Here is a 21851-nt window from a genome sequence, read left to right as displayed (position 1 = left end):
CCTCCTGTCCAGGTCCACAGTTCCATTTGTGGCTTGGGTGTGGCCAGTAAAATGCCCTCAGGGACGCTGGCTCTCAGGGGCCCCCAGCAAGACCCATTCTTGCATCCAAGGCTGGTTCCTGGGCAGAGGTGGAGCCTGGTCCCAAAGGGGTGACAAAGCTGCATTTGAGGGCGGGAGAGCTCTGCGTGGGGGAGGGTCTTTGCAGTCAGGGGCAGCCTCTGGATGAGAGGGGATGATGTAGAAAGGGAAGGAGACTCAGGGAATTGGGGAGCTATCCCCCAGCAGGGCCTGGCCCAGTCTTTCTCAGATAGCCCTGAAGTCCTGACACTGGCAACCCCACAATGCCTGTAGCCCCGGAGCCCTGGGGCTGCTCATGCAGCTGCTCTTGCACGGTGTCCTGGCCTGGAGGCCTCCAAGGGTCCAATTCATTCCCCAGAACCCAGCTAGTCTCAGGTCCTCTCCTTTTGGATCCCTCACAGAGTTAGATACAGTTCCGAGCGGCAGGGAGGACCTGGCCTGGGGGACCTCTAAGAATACATTCCCCAGCTGGGAGCCTCCGAGCCTCTGGCTGCTTATCTTCCCCTGCTGATAGATGGATGTTGCCGGGGAGGCCCCTGCCAGCCCCACAGAAGCCCTTGGAGGCTTGCCTGACCTTCAGTGCAGCTATAAACAGCATGGCCTGTCAGCACTGCTAAGAGCTGCCCAAGAAACAGCACTGTGTGCTCCAGCGGCCCCAAAATTCCAGGCATTGCTGGCACAGCTACTCCAGAATAGTCTCAGCCTGTCCCCCTTCCTCTCCCCAGAGACCCTCTGTCCTCAGCATGTTCCCACCACAGCTGGGAGAGTCTGATAAATAACTGGAACCGAAACCCACAGAGGAGGAGAGGCCTCTGGGCTGGTGCTCCAGGTGAGCCTGCAGGCGGGGTGCCTGAGACCCTAGGGACAGAGGGCTTCCAGTAGAGAGGCAGGCCCCTCCTGGGCCCAGGCTCAGCCCCCCAACTCCACCAGTCTCACAACTTGTCCTGGTAGACACCAGGTGGAAAGTTTTCATAAGTGCCTGTTAGAAAGAGCTCCCACAGGTGTGGAAGGCATTATTTATTGATTGATGTATTTTTGAGATGGAGTCTCACTCTGTGAGACTGGCCTCCCCTGTGGTTCTGCTCATGCTCACTCTCTCACTGGAACCTTCTGTCTTCCGATGGTCCCACTCCCCAACTCCACCCTGGCCGATAAATAAACGGGCGTCTCCTCATTCAAAAAGCCTCTCCCTACCTGCCTGGGTGGCTCCAGCTGGCTGTGCCTCCCCGGATTGGGAGTTTTCCTGACTCCTCAGACTGGAGTGCAGTGACATGATCTCAGCTCACTGCAACCTCTGCCTCCTGGGTTCAAGCTATCCTCCTGCCTCAGCCTCCTGAGTAGCTGGGATTACAGGCATGCGCCACCACACCTGGCTAATTTTTGTATTTTTAGTAGAGACAGGGTTTCACCATGTTGGCCAGGCTGGTCTCCAACTCTTGACCTCAAGTGGTCCGCCCCTTGGCCTCCCAAAGTGCTAGGACTACAGACACGAGCCACCACGCTCGGCCTGCTATCCCCATTTTAAGGGTGAGAAAAACTGAGGCTGAGCAGGTAGACTTCTGAGGCAACACAGCTGAGAACAGCAGAGCCTAGCAAAGCATACTCGTCTTCCCCAAGGTGGGGGCATGAGAGGTGTGAAGAGGCGAGAGCCCAGACCATGGTCCCAGCCTCTGGCCAGCTGCCAGGGCAGAGTCCGGGCTGGGCCTCTGGAGCTGCTCCCTCTCTGCGCTTCTGCCCCCTCCCCACTTCCTGGAGAACTGGCTGGGGTGGGGTGAAAGGGCAGCTCATGTTGCAGGCCCAGCCACACCTGTCCAGGATAAATAAAGGCATTTCCCCGCCACGCTCCGCTCCCAGTCTCCCTCTTGAATCCCCTTCTCTGTGAGTCCGCAAGAGGAGACCCTCTGAAGGGAGGCCTTGAGGGGCTGCTGCTGCCCCAAGGTTGCTGCCATGGACCCCCGGGAGCCACCACCCAGCCTGTAGGCGGCCTGTGTCCTTCCAGGAGGAGCTGCAGCACATACCTGCAGCTGAGAGGGGACAGGTCTCCCCAGTGCCTCTCTAGTAGTCCCAGTCAGAGGGGTGAGCAGGCCAGCATGGGAGTTGGGGTGAGAGGACACAGGAGATCCACCCATGGCCATCCCTGTCCTGTGAGCAAACGCCAGCCTCAGTTTGCCAGGCTCTGAAGTGAGGTAACGATCCGAGCCTCGCTTGCCTGCCCACCCCACAGGGTCACACACTCTTGCCTATGGTGCCCTATGGCACAGGCTCAGGTCCTGGCTGGGGTGGGAGTGGAGTTCCTCCAGAGAGCTCTGGCCATGCCTCCCCCGTAGGGGGATGTCCCTGGTGCAGAAGGGCCCTGCGAGCCCCAGCAGTAAATCCTACAGCCCTGGTGGGATGGCAGGGCTGTGTCCACAAGGCCTGCCCTGCCAGCGGCACAGAACCAGGACACAAGCCCAGGCTATCAGCAGCCCACCACCAAAATTTCTCAAGAGGTTCCAAGCCCCGGGAAGGGCTCCAGTTCCCAGTCCAGCCTGCTCCATAGCTCAGGTGATTTGGGGTATGCCCCTAAAGGAAGCCGAGAGGCCATCATGCCCATCCCCCAGTGCCCTGCCTGGGCTTCGGGTTCTATTTTTAAAAGTCCCCCCAGTCATTGGATCCAGCACATCCCTGCATACCCCCTCCCCGGAGTAAGGACATTCCTCCTGTTATCTAGCTTAAGGCCTCTGGGCTGCCATTTAAGCCCCTGGCTGGCTGGGGCCAGGTGGCACATAGACCCTGGGTGAAGTCATTGGCTATCCTGAGTGCCAGTGAGCCCAGTGGCCAATTTGCACCCATAGGGATAGGGCAGGGAGCACCAGCAGGAGGCCTGGAGATGGTGGAGCTGGGGGAGATGTGGGCTCAGTCTCAGGCAGGGGAGGCCACAGGGCCCATGAGAGAGCACACAGAGGCTCCACCTTGTACAGGAAGGAGTCCTGCAAGCATGGGGGTGGGGAGCTGTACAGGGCAGTGGGAAATCCACTGGGGCTCACATGCCCGCAGGTCGCCACCTCATGCAAAGTGTGCAAAGCTGTGGGTTTCCAGGACCCTGTGGTCTCCAGGGCAGTAGATCTGGAGGGGTGGAGTCTCTAGGTTAGAACAAGCCACATCTCCAACTGAAGGATGGAGGGCAGGGCCTGTTCCCTGTGCCAGAGCCAGGCCAGCACCCACCCTGGAAGCATGTGGCCTCTATGGCTATTATAAGGCTCTCACAGCATCCCTGGGTGGGGCTTCTACTTCTGGGGTTCCCCCAAGTACCCATGGAACCAAAAACAGAGACTACTTCTCCAGTGGTGGCGTTGGCTCCTGACCCTCTGCCCAGGCTCCCTGGTCCCTCTGCCAAGCACCTTCAGGCCTTGCCCACTTCAGTGCTTCCCCTCCAACCCCTTCCTCCAGCCCCCAGGCCCAAGGCAAGTCCCAAAGGCCCCAGAGAAGAAACTGTCCCCTTGTTCCCCTAGTGGGGCAGTAGCCCAGATACCCCTGCCCACCCACTACCCTCTGGTGACAGCCTGGGAGCCTCCCGCTCCTGCCTTGTGACCAGAACAGCACGGCCAGGGGCTCAGCCACCAGGCAGGGTTGTCCTTGCCCTGTATGCCTCACAGTTCATCCTGAGCCTTGGGGTCTTCAGCCCTGGGTCTACCAGTGCCTTGCCGGGGAGTCTCTTTGTTTGACAAATACTGACGGAGCGCCTACTACGGTCTAGATGCTGTTCCCCCGTCAGTCCCTGTTCCTGGAGTACTTCCTTGGGAGCATGGCTAGCTTTCTGCCTCTCTGGTGTTGCTGTCTCCAGCCAGGCAGTAGAGTTACTCAGACAACCCGATGTTCTGTGTCATCTGCATTAGGCCATGCTGCTCCCCATCACAGACACTGCAGGACAGGGGGCCATCTCACCAGGCCCCAGCGCTTGCGGGGAACAAGTCGTGAGACAGACAAAGCAGCCACGGTGAATGGGGAGGACCGCCCAGCCCCATGAGCCAGGGTGCTGGTGTCTCAAGTTTGGGATGGAGCGGGTGCCCAGTACTCAGTCCAGCCCAGCCCCACGCTCTGACAGCAGGACAGCCAAGGTCAGCAGCCTGTTTGTCCATCTATCCAACTGCCCATCACCTGCCCTCTCCATGCTGGGAATGCTCCCTTCCCAAAGCAGCTGCCCACATCTAGGGAAATGCTAAAGGCTTGGGGGCACCCTAAGCCCACTCTAACAGTGAAGGGATCAGGAAGGCGCTGTACTCGGTCCAGCTACCTGCCTGCCTGCCTGAAAACTCAGCATTTTCTTCTCTGCTAAAAACACCTGCCACCTGCTCATGGTGTCTCACATGCATAACAGGCCGGCGGGCTCCTGTGAGCAAACAGCTGTGGCTGAGACCAGAGGACCAGGCCAGTCCCAGGGGATGGGGCATGCTCTGCTTTCTGAGAGGCTCAGAAAGGACAGACAGACAGACACACAGCGTGCCCACCCCGTCGGGTGCCAGGCTGTGGCAGGGTGCACTCACCCGGGAAATAGTGAGGGGCATGTTGAAGTCCTTGCCCCCCTGCAGACGGAAGCCCCAGGGCCCAGGCCCAGTCAGGGTCACACTGTAAGACATGCTGGTGCTGTCAGCGGCCGCCTCTGCAGACAAAGGGTAGAGAGGGTTGAGTGAGAGGGCACTCAGGCACTCCGCCTGCCCGGTCCACACCTCTGCCCCTGCCCCTGCCCCTGCCCCCCGGCCTTGCCTGCTCTGTCCCTTGCTGCCCAGCTGGGCTGCGTGGAGCTCTTGAGAGGCTCCTAAGAATAGCTGGGAGCGAATGCCATCGACACTGATATCTGCCCTCGGCTGCGCCCATAAATGGACTGTAACCCTACACTGTCCCGCCCGCCTGCGGCCTCCCAGCCGGTCCACCGTGACTCACACGGCTAATATAGCCCCTGGGGAGGGGTGTCCGGCACCCAGCACCCCCCAGGGGGGAGGAAGGGGGACTAGCCAGGTTGGTGAGAATGCTCTGGTCTCCTTGCTCCTGTGTCCTCTGGAGAGCGGAGACACTCGCTCTTCCTGCTCCGTGGTACCCATCCTCTTGCTCAGAAGACCAGGGGTTGAGCTCCCTTGGGCAGGGGCTTTGCAGCCATGTGGTCCCTGCCCAGGATTCTGGGGTTGTGCTTTATCTAGTGTGGGGTCCTGGAGGTGGCTTGGCCTGAACTGAGCCTGCAGCTGGTCTGTGACTGGCCCAGGGTTGTCCAGCCATAAAAATGATCATAATAGCAGCAGCTCCGGGCATAGCCAGCCTCAGCATGCGCCCTTCACTCCCTGGGATACTGAGAAGCTGCCACCTGGACCCACAGGAGACAAAGCTCAGGGAGGTTAAATGACTTCTCCAAGGTCACACAAGGAGTGGACCCGGGCCACACTGGAGCCCGGGCTGATTCTTACAGGATGCATGCCAGATAATGGGCTCCCAATGGCCACAGAAGCCTCCCAAAGCCCTGGTCCTGGGCAGCTGGCCCTCTGCCTGCACCCCTTGGCACAGGGTCTGAAAGCAGGTCTGAGGTAGGCCCATCCCCTCCAGACCCTCTGGGGGCCCAGCCAGTTATTCCTGGCTCTCCTGTCTTATTTGTGCTCTGGAAAACTTGACGGCAGCATGGAAAGCTCCAGCTGCCAGTGCCACACGCCAGGCCCCGTGCCCTTTGCGCAGGAATGGCAGGGGGCAGGGAGAAGGGAGGAGACGCCATTTGCTCAGCTGCTAGACACAGGGCCAGGAGGGGCACGGAGGGGGAAGCACGTGTGGCATGTTCAGCCTGTACCCCAGAGAGAGTGTGTTCTGGGTGGGGGGCCTAAGCATCTTGGGACTTCTGCCAGTGTGGTCTTTGGGCCAACCCCTTCCCCAAGAAAGACCTCAGGCCCCTATGTGGTCTGGAGATAGATCAAGGCCCACTCTGGCTCCTTGGTTGGAGAAACTGAGGCTCAGGGGAGGCAACTGGGTTGGCTGCTTGCTGGCCCTCTTGGAGAGCTCTGGCTTGGACCCTGAGGAGTCAGTAGAGGCCTAGGTATGAGTCATTTCTCAGCTTCCAGCCTCACTCCTGGGGCCTGGCACATGCAAGGTGCAAGGTACGATCACCCATATTACGGGGTTGTTTTGTTCTTGCCCAAAGTCACAAAACTATCAAGCGGAAGAAGCCGGGAAGACTGTCCTTTCCCCCGCTTAATCACCTCCTTCATCCTATATCACGCAGCCCAGCCCAGGAGGCCAGCAGTCCATGGCCAGCGTCCCTCCCCCGTACCATTCCCTGTCCCTCTCTGCAAAGCCCCATGTCATCCATCCCTAACTCCAGCCTTATTCCCTTTCGTAGGGGTGTCTGTCCATCCTGCCAGGCTGGAGAGGACCCAGCAGCAGGGCATAACCAGTGTGGGAGAAGGAAGGCGCCCACCCCCAGGGCCAGGGAGCTGGGGGAGGCTGTACCTGGAGCTGCACGCTCTTTCTCTGGCCTCTGGCTCCTGCCTGATGAAGCTCGCCTCTGGGGAAAGGGAGGGGTGGCAGGAGAGTGCTCTTAAAGGTGAAGGCCGGCCTCCCTCCATCTGCCTCCCTCGGGAGACGTGAAGCCAGTCAGAGAGCAGCTGGTACCCATGGGCTGGGCGGAGCTCAGTGGCTCACTGGGGAGTGAGTGGGGACGGAGGCCAGCCTGGCCTTTGTCCCTTCTCTGCTGTGCTCCCTGAAGTTTGAGGTGGGCCTCAGAGTGAGAGTCCCAAGAGTGGGGACACAAGGAGGAGAGGAAGTGAAGTTGCTGGAGGCATCAGAGGCCAGGCCCTGGTTCTCTCCCATAATAGCACCAATAGGTAGAGACCATATTTTGTCTGAAGACACCTTCTCCACTTTTTATTTTCCTGTACCCTGTCAGATCCACACAGCCCTGGGAGGAGCTTACATGAAATTATTCATTCCATTACATGAAATGAATTACAGATGCAGAGTGTGCACGCATGTGCTTGGTGTGCATTCAAATAGGTAACTATGCGAGAGCGTGCCTGCAAATGCCCGTGTGCACAAGAATGTGGGCCACAGTGGAACGGTGCGCTGGGGGAAGAAGCCAGAGGTGAGTAACCGTTCCAGTGTGCAAAGGGAGGTCTGTGCTCAGCTTCAGCTGTTGGCAGTGGGAGATGTGGAGCTGGCCTTCCTATGCCAGTGACAGGCCCAGCCTGCGGACAGAGGCTCATAAATAGCTGGTGTGTTCTCTGGAGCCATCACCATTGTCATCGCCTGGACAATTGCAGCACACAGCATTTGAGGAGAGGCAGACAACTCGGGAAGCGGGAGAGCCTGGGCACACACCCCTCAGGCTGGGCCTGGGATGCGGCTGCTGAGCTGGAAAGTGGGTGCGGAGGACGTTGTGGGGCAGGAGTTTTGAGGTGTGGAGAGGGGACATGCGGCTAGGGCTGTGAATCCTGTGCAGCACGGGTGACAGGGCCACTTCCAAAGCCTGCAGGCTCACAGCGTAATCCTGGGTCTGTGTACATGAGGGAGACATGGGGGTGCTGGATGCGTCCCAGAAGAAAGGGAGAGCCAGTGGGTGTCCTACATCCTGGAGTCCTTGCAGGGGAGCAGCCCCTTGGTCTGCAAACAAACAGCACGCATCTGTTTAGCTGAGGAGCAGTTCACTGGGAGCAGTCTCCCGATGACCCGCCACATGCTGGGTCACCGAGCAGTGGGGAGGTTGCAAGGAAGGGCCAGGTTGTGTGCTGGGTCAGGGATGGGCCTTCCCAGAGTCCACATCCCAGAGTAGGAGCCAGTAACGCCTAACACTGCCTGCAGAGCATCTCCTGGGATGCTCCCTGGGCTCTTGACTCCCGGGGTCACAACTGAACTCATCCTCACCCCCACTACCCAATCCTCTCCTCTCCTCTCCTCCACATGTGGAGACTCTGGCATCACCCCGGCTCCTGCTGCCCTTAAATGGGTCACTCGTTGCCTGCCCTGCAGTACTTCCTTCCTCTAGTCTTCACCCTGCAAAGCTGACCAACCCCCTCCCAGGGCTTCCTGTCCCTAGGTCAGGTCTGGAGACACCTAAGCCAGTCCCTGATGGGGCCTTGCCTTCCCACTGCTCCTACCACCTCCGGCCCGTCTTCCCTTGTCCTATGTCCCCCACTGCCAATCCCCAGGGTCCCTCTGGCTGCTCTCAGGGTCACAGAGAGACATCCTGTTCCAGGACATACTGAGCTCCCTCCCCTGTGCCCCTGTGTTTGCACAGTCACACAGGCTGTATCCTCATCCTGGACAGATCAGTGCTACCCCCACTCCCCATCCCTGCTGCCTGCAGATCCCTGCTTCACCTCTACCTTCCTGGGGAGCCTCAGGGACTTGCCTCTGCTTTCAGTACCCTGCGTGCTCACACCTCGTTGGCAGCGCTTATCACATGTGTGTGGTGATTGTTGATGGCTCCCCAGCACCCCACCCCAGCCTATCCCTCCAAGACAGGCACTGTGTCTTTCATCAGTGCCTGGCCAGCCTGGGGGTCACTGCCAGGACTTTGTCCTGGCATTTATGGCATGCACAGTGCCTGGGCTCCAGGACAGGGGGCGGTGCCCCCAGGGGGAATGCTGAGAGAGGCTGAGGCTACCCAACTGCAGGTACAGCCCAGGACTTTCGTTCTTGGATGCACAGGGACACAGCACTCAGGAAGGAAGGAAGGCAGGAATGTGCCTTTGGCCTTGGACTAGCTAGGGAAGCCAGAGAGCCCATGAGCCGAGCTGGGGGTGTTGTGTGGGTGTGACAGGAGGGGCAGATGGGGAGCTGTCAGCTGGGGTGAAGGGCTGCTTGGGAGCCTGTGCACACGACATTTCCAGTGTTCTAGAATATGGCCTTCTCTAATCGCCATCGACATTCCGTTCCATAGGCACTTGGGCCGACAGCTGGCCTTCTTTTAATAGCCACAAGTATTCTGGGTGACATCCTGATCTCAGGGCATTCATGGTGAGCACATCCACAGCTTGCAGCCCCTTCCTCCGCAGGTATGTCCAACCTTGCAGTCACACAGAGAGGCACACACCACCCACATATGCACAGCTTAAAGCAGACACATTGGGGCATGCTCTGTCACGTGTCACTGGGTGTTACAGTGACAGAGCATGTGCCGGGCACATGGCCACACACATGCTTGAGCTATGTTCTGCCGGCTGCAGACCTCCGACTCTTATCAACACACACATGTACACTTATCATGGCACAGCACAACCAACAGCATCGTGCAGAGTCAGAGTTGCATGATCACACACACATACACACACGCAGACCACATGCAAGCCTTGCTCAGAGCATCTCAGAGTCACAGAGACCCCCAGGCAGACAAGGAAAAGCTGAGAGGTGCTGGGAGCAGGTGATTCCTGGAGGGCATTGCCCCTGCCCAAGAGAACAAGTCTCCCTTTCCTGGCCTCTCCCTGGGCTATTGACCCCTAATCCCCACCCCTTTACCGATTGGCAGGTACCAGGCCCAGTCACCTTCCCTGGAGTCTCTGCTTCCTGTCCCTGGGGTCTGGGGGGCGCCTTGGCTTCCAAGTCCTCCAGACCCTGACCGTAGAGGGACCGCCCATTCGCTTGCTGGGCGGCTCCCCACACAGCTGCTGCCTCCATGTGTGTCCAGCCCTGGCGGAGGTGAGAAAGTGACTGTGAGGTGAGAGGGACAGTCCGTAGCTTTGCTCCTGCCCTTACCCCACCAGGTCCTCCTCCATCCTCCCAACAGGTATTCATTGCAGGAGGCCCCTGACACCATTTGCATGGTTGCTGGTCACTAAATAAACCTCGTAAATTGTGCATGCCTATGCTACAGGGTGTGTGTGTGTGTGTGTGTGTGTGTGTGTGTGTGTGTGTGTGTGTGTGCAGGTTTGCTCCCCATCTGCACACCTGCAGACCTCCCTAAGAAAGTGGCTATTTATATTTTTGAATACATGGGTGGTCTTCACGAGGGTCTAGGCCTCCACTAACAGATTAGATTTCTCCTTGGTGACTACAGTGGTTTACAGGAGGGACCCCTGAGAGCTCCTCTCTCAGTCCCTTAACCAAGACACCTGAAGATGCAGGCAGTGGGAGGAGATCGCTGGCTGGTCAGTCGGCGGCAGCTCTTGCTGAGGCCCATAGAGGGCGCTGTAGGTAGAATTAAGGAGGAGCCCAAGTGTGGCTGGAATAGGAGCCGGTGGTGCACAGAGCTTTCCTGGGGGCATCTAGGGGCAGCAGAACTGCAGGCACCAAGGAGGGCTGACACCCATCCCTGGGCACACCTGGCCCTGAGGAGGGTTGACACCCACCCTGGGCACACCTGGCCAGTGCTGATGTGAGATGCCTGTTTTCCCTTTCAGAGGAGGATGTGGAGCCTCAGAGGGGGTAAGTGACCTGCCCAGGCTCCCACAGTGAGCACGTGGTAAGCTGAGGCTCAAAGTCACATCTCCCATCTCCAGGGCCCATGACAATCCTGTGAGCTCTTCAAGGCTCCCAGGAGGAGGGGGCTTAATGCTGAGGAGCAAGGAGCTCCAAGCTAACTCCTGCCTTGACTCTCCGGAGCCCTATCTAGGGCCAGATGTGCTGATCTCTTCAGGCTGCGGCTCTAGGGAGAGTGTCAGTGTGGAAAAGGAGATGGCCTGGAGTTGGAAGACCTGTGTTCAATCCTGGCCCTGCTCTTGGGAACCCCCAAACCATCCCCTCTCTGGCCCTAGTGCCCCCGCCTATCAGGGAGGATTATGAACTCCATGGGGGTGTTGCGATGGTCTCTTCCTGTCAGGGTGCCAGCGTCCTGAGAGTCCCTGAGTCTCAGAGGTAGCCCCACCAGGGCCCATGTTTCCCCCAGAACCCCAGGGCTGCCTAAGGAAGGGATGGCCAGGTGCAAGCTGGCGAAGGCCCAGCGTCCTTACCACCTCACTCTCTGAGCCCAGGGACTCCTGGCGCCTCCGTCCAGAGATCCAGCTGAGGTTGGAGGTATGGCTGATCAGCGTGGAGCGGTGGGTGGAGCGGTAGCTGGGGTAGGGGTGACTGTGCCGGCGTGATACACCCAGCAGCACCCCCAGGCAGGGCAGGTGCTGGGCAATGGCCACCCTGCAGGGACCGCACATCTGATTAGGGCCAGGGGATGGGCAGACAGAGGCAGGGGAGGGGATGGATGCACAGGGTGGTACAGGCCTAATGTGTGGTGACCGAGAGCCTCTGGGGAAATGGGGAGGCCAACCCTGGAAACTATGGCAGGTGATGAGGACAGAAAGACAGATGCTGGATGGGGAGATTGACAGGCTCACAGGGCTGGTGGGAGGAACAGAGAGATTTTGGGTGGTAGGCATGCAGGGAGAGCCTGGGGATGTCAGTTCCAGCCCCCAAGTGGTTGGCTCAAGCCACATCTTTGGTAATGGAGACCAGGGACACTCCTGAGCAGCCTCTGTGCTGGACGGGTTCAGGCCTGCCACTGGCCTTGGGAAGGCGGTGAGTGACGGACACCACCAGGCAAAAGGAAGCACTGAGGGAGAAGCGGCCTTGCCGGGTTGCTATCAGCACGCATACTGGCCCAGAGCCACTCCAGGCCCCTGCCAGGCCCTGGGAGCAGAGCTGAGCTCTCCCTGCTGTGGTCTCTTCAGGATGACACTATCAGGGAGGGCAGTGGGGGAGGGGCTTAAATTCACAGGGCTGTCCTGGCTGCCCTACACCCCAGGTCTGAAAGGTCCCATAGTTAGGATCGGATACTGCCCAGGGAGCCCTGACCTCCCTCCACACCGTGCCCCCTGGGAAGCTGGGGTGGGGGAGGGAGGCACACCAACTCCAGACCCCACTCAGTGTCAGTAGCCGCTCCCAGCTGCTGGTGGCCCCCATCCAACACACATACAAGAGACAGGAAAGGTGGTGGCCTCTGCCCCCATCTGCCGGCCAGGCCCTCGGAGGCCAAGGTTGGGGTTCTGGAAAAGAGCCACACCTGTACTTGGGGTGGGTGATGGCGTAAATGATGGGGTTGTGGATTGCAGAGGCCTTGGCGATGACGGCTGGCACCGAGCTCATGTAGGGTGTCAGGACATGTGCGTACCTAGGACAGAGAAGGTGTGGTCCCCAAGCTAGCTGGCCCTCCTGACGCACCTTCTCTTCTGGGCCAGGCCCTGCCAAAGCCCAAATCCTAATCCGGCCCAAACCAGCACCACTAAGTCAGCCCCACAGGGAGGAATTGGCAGTGCCGGGATAATTTTTTCTTTTTTTTCTTTTTGCTCTATCGCCCAGGCTGGAGTTGCAGTGGCGTGATCTCAGCTCACTACAACCTCTGCTTCCTGAGTTCAAGCAATTCTTTTGCCTCAGCCTCCTGAGTAGCTGAGCCTACAGGCTCCCGTCATCACACCTGGATAATTTTTGTATTTTTAGTAGAGATGGGGTTTCACCATGTTGGCCAGGCTAATCTCGAACTCCTGACCTCAGGTAATCCCTTGCCTTGGCCTCCCAAAGTGCTGGGATTACAGGCATGAGCCACAATGCTCAGCCTATGCCAGGAGAATTCTGATCTGAGTGAGAAGGAGGGAGCAGTGGGTGGTTGAGTGTGTGGCTCTGGAAGGAAGATGTGCCGAATTTGGGGTGGAGGTTCCCAGGTCCACTGTCCCTTGGAGCCTGTGCTGCTGGCGATGCCCCACTTCCCCCCATTGACTCTGGCCCTCGGACCCTCTGCCTAGCTCTTCTCATACCCAACCCCAACCGTGATGCCCATTCTTGCCCTGGCTATTGTAGAGAAACCCCACAGTAAGGGCCTGGGGGGACCAGGCCATTCCTCTACAAGAAGGTCTTCTATCTAAGTACTTCCAAGGTTAAATAGCCCTCACTTCTCAAAAACACTTCTGAAGGTGAGCCTGCATCCGTGCCGCTGCAGATGTCACAATCCCCAGACTCTAGCCACAAAGGGCTAGAAGGGCAGCTCTCAGGGACCCATTCCTGGAGATGGGCAGCACCTCTGGTCATGTGACCACAGCCCAAGCGGAGAGAGAGGAGACCTCAAGAGGAACTGTGTGTTCCAAAGGGGGCTAGCAGGCCGTCCGCCCAAAGCTTTGTGGGGCGCAGAGCTCCTCTGCATGTGCCCTGGTGCTTCCAGGAACTAGGTGGCCTCCCACTCACCCCGGGGCTGGGCACCTTACCCAGGGAGAGAATAAGCTGTGAGGCTGGTCTTAGGGTGCAAGGATGGCTGGCCGGGGTTGGGCTGGGAGGAAGAAGCTGCCCAGGCTTCTTGCTCCCACCCCTACCCCTTCAGCCTCTTCCCCAACTCTTTACCACTGCTTACCCAGCAAAGGCCACCAGGGCCACAGCAGAATAGGGAGCCCAGGAGAGCACGAAGAGGAGGATGACCAGCAGCATGATCTTGGCCATCTTGCACTCGCTCTGCAGCCGCTGCCGCTGCCACAGGGACTCGCCACTGCCCTTGCAGGCCCCGAAGGTCTGGAGAGCCCTAGGAAGGACGCATAGTCCAGGTCTGACCCTAGTCGGGTGGCAGCGAGCACCAGGGTCACGGCTGCTGGGGGAGCCTCCCTGGACTATCTTTGGAGGGCACTTGGGAGAGTGTCATTCCTTCCAGCAGTGCAGGCAGCTGTGACTTCCAGAAAGTTTTCTGTGACACGAGGGTCTTAGCTGCCCCCCACTCCCCCTTGATTCGGTGTGCCTTCTCTGCTCCCCTGGCCATGCCTAAAAGCCCTCCCTGGAAGCCCTTGTCTCCTGAGGCTCACCCTAGACATCGCTGCCCCGTAAGCACGTGCTCAGCCTGCCTTCAGCCGCCGGGCATGCTCTGGTAGGCTGGTGCAGGTGTGAGTGGTGGGGCAGAGGCCACCTGGCAGAGGGGCCGGCCCCCCTCCTGTAGCCCCCCTCCATGCTCGGCTCTTACTGTCCTGTCTCCCGGATGGCCCTGAAGATGAAGATGTAGCAGTAGATGATGATAAGCAGAGGGAGGAAGAACACGAAGCAGCAGAGAAGCATGGTGTAGGCACGCACAGCCGGTGTGAAGCTCATGTAGTCCCAGGAGCAGGATGTCAGCAACCCCTCGGGCACATAGGCACCTGGGAGCCAGGGCAGGTGCTCAGGCTTCGTGGTGGCACTGACCAGGGCTCCTTATCTGGCAGGAGCTTTGTATGTGGCATTCGGGTCCCCATACACAGCCCTGGCCCCTGACCTGGCCCTGTCCAGTGCAGTGAGGAAGCTGGAGGGAATTGGGATGGCCTGAAAAGCCCACTGCCTCCCATTCCTGCTAGATTTGAGCAGAAAGCTCACCATAACTACAAGATGGTGCTTGCCAGGGCTTCAGCCAGAGGCCTAGTCTTGCCCCAGGAGGGCTACTACCTTGCTCTCCACCCTTCCACCTGCAGAGGCCTCACACCCCAGCCCCCTGCCTAGTCTGACTCAGCATGAGAAGTACCTGTCACTTTGCCCCACCCAGAAAGCCTCTGTATTTTGGGATCAGCTGCCCAGGAGGTCCTTTGGCCCCTGATGGGGCAGTGTCAGTTTCCCTTGCTGCCGGTCACATCCCCTGAATGTCCATCTGACCTGAGGCTCAGGTAGTTCCTGGGCACCCCTGCCCCCATTAGCTGGCTGACCCAAGTCCACCTACTTCCCCTTGAATGTGCCCCTCCCAGCCCATCTGCCCCACTTCCAGTTCCAGCATCCCACTTACTCCAGCCAAAGAAGGGTGGCAGACTCCAGGCCAGGGCATAGAGCCAAACGCCCAGCAGGACAAATGCCGCGCGCCTCTTGGACGCCACACCAATGGTGGCCAGCGGGCGTGTGATTACCAGGTAGCGGTCCAGGGCGATGGCCGTCAGGGTGATCATGGAGGAGATGCCAAAGAGAGCCCCACAGAAGGCATAGAACTCGCAGCCTGTGGGCACAGCCCCTGCTCTGAGTCCTGGGGAGGAGGGTCTGGGGATGGGGTGGACTCTGCTCTGGCCCTCGCCTCACAGGAAGAGCAGGCCTGAGCACACTCCACCCCCTCCACCTGCCACATCTGGCTAAGGCTGGCAGAGCCCTCAGGACCAACACTGCATCTTCCATTCTTGCTTACTCACAGGACTGAGGGCAGCTACCCACTCTCTGCCCAGGCGCAGCAAATCACCTCCTTTGGGCCACCCACCATTGTGGGCATCCCCAGGTCAAAACCCTCCTCCTCCCTCGAGCAAAAGGGAGCCCCAGTATCTCTACCTGTCTCCCCAAAGAGCCAGTGCTTATAGAGGCTGCTGGCGAAGAAGACAGGGGCCTGGGTGAAGGACATGAGGAAGTCGCTGATGGCGAGGTTGATAATGAACATGTTGGCAGGTGTCCGGAGGCCTCTGCTCCTGGAAGGATCAGAAGCTGTTAGGAGGCACTTCCTGACACCTCCAGAGCTACGGGGAGCTTCCCGCACCCCTCAAGTACGCATGCGCACACATGTGCCACACACTCACACATGCACACACACATGGGCATGCAGACAGGCATGAGCTGCCAGGCCACAGAGCTATCCCACTGTCTAGCAGGGACCAGCCGAGCAGCTGTTGAACCCAGCAGTGTGGGCTGAGTGAGGACCCCAAGACAGCTCCCTCAGAGTGAAGCAGGGGGCAGTTTCTCTCCAAAATCTGAGGCGTGGCCCAGTGCAGGCCGGTTCTTGGGTCGTGTCCCTTTCCTCTTCTCGCCCTCTAAATTCCTCTGCACCACTCACACCATCTCCTTGGCCAATTCACTGGTTTCCTTGAGTCCCTCCAGGCCAAGATCTCCCTAGAGGTTTCTCCCCAGGCTCCTCCTCCTGCGTACCCTGACTGTGCTTTCCCATGGCTTCTCATGCCTCCCTCCTCCTCAGGTCCCCCTTCCACCCTCCCTCCAGTGTCACATCCTGCCTGGGCCCTGCCCTGCACACTGTCTCTGTAGTCCTCACCCTTGGGGATGGCAAAGGGCAGAGGAGCTGATGGCTGTGCACCACGGCCGGGCCAGGCACTTTCACCAGCCTCAGCTCCTGTCATCATCCATCTTTGCATCCACCCTGAGGGAGGCCTCATTGTCCCCATTTTCCAGACAAGATGCCCCCACTCATGAAGTGACTTGCTCTGGTGCACAGCACTTAGTAAGTGGCTCATTTGTGGGGCAATGCACATCCAGGAACTTACTGCATCATCACAGTGACTCCATGAAGCACAGCTCCGTTTTGCAGGTAAGAAAAGTGGGCTCAAGGAGGAGAAATTAGGTGCCCAGTCCCTTAGCTAGCAGGTGGGAGAGCCAGAGGGCTGTGTGGCCCTGGAGCCTGGGTCTCCTTCTCCATCTGCCTGTCTCAGTCACTGAGCCAGGCAAGGGGGCAGATGGAGAGGGACACTGGGAGTGGGTGTCAGGGGTGTTTGAGGGACTTGAGGATCCTGGTCCCCAGGAATGCTCTTTTTTGGGGGGTAGGGGTGGAGTCTTGTTCTGTTGCCCAGGCTGGAGTGCAGTGGCATGATCTCGGTTCACTGCAACCTCTGCCTTCTGGGTTTAAGTGATTCTCCTGCCTCAACCTCCTGAGCAGCTGGGATTACAGGCCCACACCACCATGCCTGGCTAATTTTTGTATTTTTAGTAGAGATGGGGTTTTACCACATTGGCCAGGCTGGTCTCGAACTCCTGACCTCAGGTGATCTGCTCACCTTGGCCTCCCAAAGTGCTGGGATTATAGGTGGGAGCCACCACACCCGGCCTAGAGTGGCTCTTCAAGGCAGGGGGAGGATGCTCTCTGGGGCAGGTGATGGCAGAGGTGTGCTGAGAGCAGGGCAGAATGGTCAGAGACCCACATATTCTGGGCACACACACTCTCCACAGAGGATGCACCTGGGTCTCAATTAGTGCCAGTCAGTCAGGCCTCCCTGGACCATTTTTGGCTCTTTCCGTGACCTTGAGGAAGGTCTGGTCCTGAGATCATCGAAGGCATGGCCCTGCCCTCCCTGCCTAGGCTCAACACTGCCCTGGCCAGAGTTAGAGCCAACATTCCTGCCCGCATGTTCTTCCTGTCTGCATGGCTGCCACCCTCAGTGCCCTGGGCCCAGCACCACCAACCAGGCACCTGCAGAAAGTATAGATGACCGTCAGGTTGCCCAGCATCCCCGTGAGTCCCACCAGCAAGATCACTGTGCCCAGAGTATAGTGGGCATGGTCTGGAACATCAACTGTGGGGAAGGGGACCCAGGCAGCAGCCCAAGTCCCAGCTGCCTGCGGAGAGACAGAGAAACGAGAGAATCACATTATCCCTTGTCACCTTCAAATAGTCCTGAGAAGGAAGAGTTAGGATTCTCAACAGGGCAGGAAAATAGGCTCAGAGTGGCAAAGCCACTTGCACACATAGCTCGCAAGTGGCCAAGAAGAATGGAAGTGCAGGTCCTTTCCAGAGTCGAGCCCAAGCTCCTAGACCATGGCACAGGGGCCTTCTAGGAGTGAGCTCAGATCACCTGCTAGAGGCTGGTAGGACAGACAGATACGTACCTGGCAAGCAGGGACATGGCCTGGGTCACCTTATCTTTCCTTAGGGAGAAGGCAGAGCCAACTCCTGGGTGCATCCCTGCCTGCAGTATGGACTTCAGCCCAAGGGCCCAAGACAGTGTTTGAGGCCTCTAGACGCTGGGGTTGTGAGTTGGGTGGAGCCCCTCTCAGGAGTCCTGTCCCCTACTGAGCCTTAGAGGAGAAGTTGCATTGCCCCTTAGCGTAACTGGGTACAGCTGACCTTGATGCCTGGCATGAGAATGAAGGGAATTCCCTTTAGAAAGAAAGCTTAGGCCTGCAGGGTCACTGAAGGGAGGTCATGACCATATCAAGTCAGGACAAAGGGATTTAAACACTCCTCCCACCCTAACCCCTTTCTGGGGTAGAGAGGGTAGCTTGGTCTCTGTCCTACCCCAGTGGCCCCTATAGCTACCGGAACCTTCCCATCCTGTCCAGCACCTGGGCCAGCATCCCCAGGTCCTGAGGGTGCCCTCAGCCCTCCCCAGCTAGCAGTGGTGTTGATGGAATATGGCCCTGGGCCTGGGCTAGGATGATGGAGGTGGCAGAAGGTACCCAAGGCTTCACTGTGGGCTGGGCAGATCCAGAGGCCCAGGGTGTGCCCTCCTCTCTGAAGGGCTCCATGGGGCATCCAAGCAACCTCTAAAAGGAATGAGTGCAGCCAAGGACAGGTCTGCCCATTCCAGCCCCTTGTCCTCAGGGCTGGCCTTTCTATTCCTTGAAAGCTCTCCATTAGGAAGGACATTGCCTGCACTTCCTCTATCAGCCTGTTTATCGGGGGCGGGCTCAGGGAGGTCCAGTAATGGCTCAAGGCCCCACAGCAGAGTTCAGACCTTTTCTATCTCCCGCTCAAAGCCCCTGCGTGTGGCCAGGAGGGGACCAGGAAGGGGACAGGGAAGTCTCTGTGCATGCACCTGCTGGCCCAGGCTTACCGTGGGACTGACGGACGGAAGCTGGCCCAGGCTGGAGATGCTGCTCTGGGAGCTGTCCCACCTGCTGGGTGGGGCTGGGGTGGCCATGCAGCTGGGCTCCTGGGTTGGGCTCGGCGGGACTCTTGGTCCCGAAGGAGGGTTCATCCTGAGTTGGGATGGTCCTTGCTCGAGCCCACAGAGAAGTCAACGGCACAGGGAGCTCAGGACTTCAGCTGTGCTCAGCCTCCCAGCTTTCCTCCATCCTCAGCACCCCTGCTCAGCCTGCCCGCTGCTTTCTCCTGTGTCTGGCGCAGATCCAGCCTGGAGCTGCTCTTGGGGCTGGCGGTTGCTCTGTGTCTGGTGAAGCGCAAAGGGAGTGAGCGTCACAGTTATGGTGACTCAAAGCCACAGAGTTCATCCTCATCTTTATATAGTGGTGCGGGAGCTGCACATGCTCAGTCGCTCCATGCCTCCAGCTCACTCCGACCAAGGTCCCTGGGTGTCTATCTACGAAGGTCTGATGATGGTGGCGTGAATGTGTGTGTGAGTGTGTTTCAAGGGAGATTTCTGGATGATGGTGGTATGACTGTGTGTGTGTATGCGTGTGAAAGAGTGTGTTTCAAAGGAGACTTCTGGGATCATGCGGTGAATGTGTATGTGAGTGTGTGTGTGTTTTTCAAGGGAGATTTCTGGGATGGTGTCGTGAATGTGTGTGTGTGTGTAAGGGTGTGTGACTGTGTGTGAGAGTGTGTTTCAAGGGAGATTCCTGGGCTCAGGCTCCTGGACATTGGGCAGAAGGCTCTGTCCTCTCCTTTCACCAGTCTCTGTTGTGTTTCTTCCCTGAGCTCATCAAGAACAGCCTCAGCTACCCCAAGAACCCCCAGAGCTGTTTGTGGGCAGCTGAGGCTGTGCAGCTCAGCCTCACCCTTTCCACAGTGGGCCCTACCGCTATGTTTGGCCCCCATGAGCCATGGCGTTTTCACAGCCACCCTGCACAGAACCAAGGCTGGTCACCCCTTCACAGATGGAGACAGTAAGAGGATGTAGCATTAAGGTGAGATCAGATCATGAGGTGGCTTTTGCTTGTTTTGGATAAGAAAGTTTTATTTTTAAATTTGATTTATTTATTTATTGAGACAGAGTGTTGCTCTCTCACCCAGCCTGGAGGGCAATAGTGCCATCTCGGCTCACTGCAACCTCCGCCTCCCAGGTTCAAGCGATTATCCTGCTTCAGCTTCCCGAGTAGCTGGGATTACAGGCACCTGCCACCACACCCAGCTAATATTTGTATTTTTAGTAGAGACAGGGTTTCACCATGTTGGCCAGGTCGAATTCCTGACCTCAGGTGATCTGCCCACCTTGGCTTCCCAAAGTGCTGGGATTACAGGCATGAGCCACCGGGCCCGGCAGAAATTTTTAAAGTATAAAGATTTTTTAATTTTTGGAAGAGTCCCAGGAACTCACCCAGGCCTGCAGGCCTGATTCAAGTTGACTGGATGTCAGAAGTGGAGGGGACCCCGGGCCTGCCCCTTGCCCTGTCTTAGAGGAGGCAGCAGGAGCTGGAGAGAAGGGAAGCTGAATACACGGCTGCCAGGGAGGGCCGCTCAGGCTAGGACTGCCACAGAGGCTGTGTTTAGGGGAGCCCGACCAGGCAGCGGTCATCCTATGCGGAGGCCATGTCCTGGCACAGTGCTGGGAGTGGTGGAGCCCTGGAGTGGACAGAGATACCACTCCTCTTCCAGAAGTTCCCCCAGTCTTTATAGTTCTCCCAGAGCCCCAGGTTTAAGCAGAAGTGGGAGCATCCTCACTGGGAGCGGAGCTGCACTTCCTGCAGCTGCCAGCCCATGGCTCACACTGCCCTCCTCCTGAGGCTCTTCCACTTCAGGGCTTTGGCTCACAGAGGCCACCCTGTGAGGCTGAAGGGCTGGCTTTGCTTTCTGTCCCTAGGCTCAATGCCAGCTGTTTGCATTTTAATGTAGGGGTTTAACAATTCCTCGCAGCTGGGAGCAATTCTGAGTCAACACAACGTCCCATTCAATATGGACCCCACTCTCTAACCTGCTAATTAAGACAAGGTGCAAGTGATGGAGCAGGCACAGGAGTCCAGGGGAGAAGTGCTTGTCAGGTGGACACAAGAGGCGGGAATCCACATGCCATACCCAGGGTGCCACAGACCTCAAAGGAGCACCTCAGGGAAAGGTCGGAGGAATCGGAGCCCCCCGCCTGGGGCCTTTGGAAGCCAACATCTCACCTGACAATGTCCTTTCTCCATGGCCTGCACACTGCAGCCCTTGCGGGTGACACTGAGATCTCCTCAGGGCCCAATCCCCTCACTCCTGTGCTTCTGTCCCACTGGGGAGGCCCCCCATCGCTCTCATGCTCCCAACCTTGGCACCCCACACCAACCTGGCAGCTCGTCTGCCTGGAGCCTGCCATCCAGTGGAGCCAGGAGGGCCGTGTGGGCAGCCTCAGCCTCCAGATGTCTCCTACGACTACTGCTGCCCAAGCTGTCCTGGCTGGAAGCTGTGGTCTGACCTGTGGAAACCCTGGCCTTCCATCACCCCCCTCCGACCAGGTGGCTCCTGTCTTCCTGGGTGCCTGGCTGTGCTCACCTTCCCTCAGCACTTCTCCTCCTCTGCAGGCTTGGCTCAGGGTGGGGCCCAGCCTCTTGAGACCTGGGATCATTGATGGTCTCAGGGGCCTGTGCCATCCAAGAATCTCAACGCAGGAACAGGTGTGGAAGGGGTCCTCAGAGTCTTCCCAGTCCCCACTCTGGCTGGTCTCCCACTCCCTTGGAGACCATCCTGGGCATCTCCTCCTCCCCTGGTGCCATTCCCAGGGGCAGGCTGACCTCAGTGCTTGGTGCCAAGGTTGCCGATGGTCCCAGGGACCCCTGCACTGATAGTGACATTTCCCCTCCTGTGGCCCCCTTTGTTCTGGTTCCTCCCTTCCAGCCCTTGCTTCCTGATGCAGCCTTAAAGGCAGGTAGAAACACAAATTCCAGATAATCCTACACTTAACCCTTTGGTGGCTTCCATAGCTCTTAAGACAGAGACAGATCCCAAATGTGGCAAGGCGGGTGGAGGGAGGTACTACATCACCTGGTATGTGGGGATAAGAAGTGGGCTTTAGGGGGAAGCACATAACACCAAGGCTCAGCAGCAAGAGGCACGTCATTTCCTCTGTGCGTGCATAGGCCAGGCTGCTGTCACTGCATGGGGCTCAGTGTCCCCAGGGACCTGCCCTTGCTCTTGCCCCTTTTCCATGCATGCTCCAGAGTAGCCTTGTTTGCGGGACGAGTAGCCGAGCTCAGGCGCCGGGCAGTCTGGGTGTGACTGCCAGCTGATTGGGGAGGTGTCTGAGAGCTCCAACTGCCAGCACCTGGAGACCTTGCTGAAA

General features: G+C 58.4%; 2 protein-coding genes across 6 annotated transcripts in view; both read right to left on the bottom strand.

Annotated features, from left to right (window-relative positions):
- LOC105495980 (LIM domain binding 3) overlaps positions 1–4965 on the bottom strand; it is a 69866-nt gene extending 64901 nt beyond the window's left edge. The window contains exons 1-2 of one of the 5 annotated variants that reach the window (XM_011765990.3): positions 4822–4965; positions 4602–4717 (exon numbers count right to left, since the gene is read on the bottom strand). In XM_011765990.3, the coding sequence (XP_011764292.2) occupies positions 4602–4694 (93 nt within the window). In that variant the 5' untranslated portion in view covers positions 4695–4717; positions 4822–4965. The remainder of the gene's footprint in view (positions 1–4601; positions 4718–4821) is intronic. The other 4 variants (XM_071069845.1, XM_011765991.3, XM_011765992.3 and 1 more) reach the window with 4 other exon arrangements.
- A 4416-nt stretch (positions 4966–9381) lies between these two features.
- On the bottom strand, positions 9382–18768 carry LOC105495981 (opsin 4). Its single transcript, XM_011765997.2, has 10 exons — positions 18474–18768; positions 17109–17256; positions 16191–16221; positions 15253–15386; positions 14729–14932; positions 13946–14117; positions 13352–13516; positions 12017–12124; positions 10974–11154; positions 9382–9714 (listed from the first exon to the last, which is right to left on the bottom strand). Exons 1-10 carry the CDS (start codon positions 18615–18617, stop codon positions 9382–9384), a joined length of 1620 nt encoding a protein of 539 aa, XP_011764299.2. The 5' UTR covers positions 18618–18768.
- Positions 18769–21851: the final 3083 nt, after the last annotated feature.

Source organism: Macaca nemestrina, chromosome 9, assembly GCF_043159975.1.
Source record: "Macaca nemestrina isolate mMacNem1 chromosome 9, mMacNem.hap1, whole genome shotgun sequence".
Lineage (NCBI taxonomy): Eukaryota > Metazoa > Chordata > Mammalia > Primates > Cercopithecidae > Macaca > Macaca nemestrina.
The sequence above is the reverse complement of the archived record's forward strand: the minus strand, read 5'-3'. Positions and strand labels throughout refer to the sequence as shown.

Bases quoted from the DNA above. Each gene is read 5' to 3' on its own strand.
- LOC105495981 (XM_011765997.2), bottom strand. From the start codon at position 18,617: ATGAACCCTCCTTCGGGACCAAGAGTCCCGCCGAGCCCAACCCAGGAG. The intron at 16,222-17,108 runs GCCTGGTTGGTG...TGCAAAACGGAG, and splicing joins CATCTATACTTTCTGCAGGT to CTGTGCTTCATGGAGTCACT. The intron at 11,155-12,016 runs GTGTGGCTCTTT...CGGTCCCTGCAG, and splicing joins ATCACCCACCCCAAGTACAG to GGTGGCCATTGCCCAGCACC.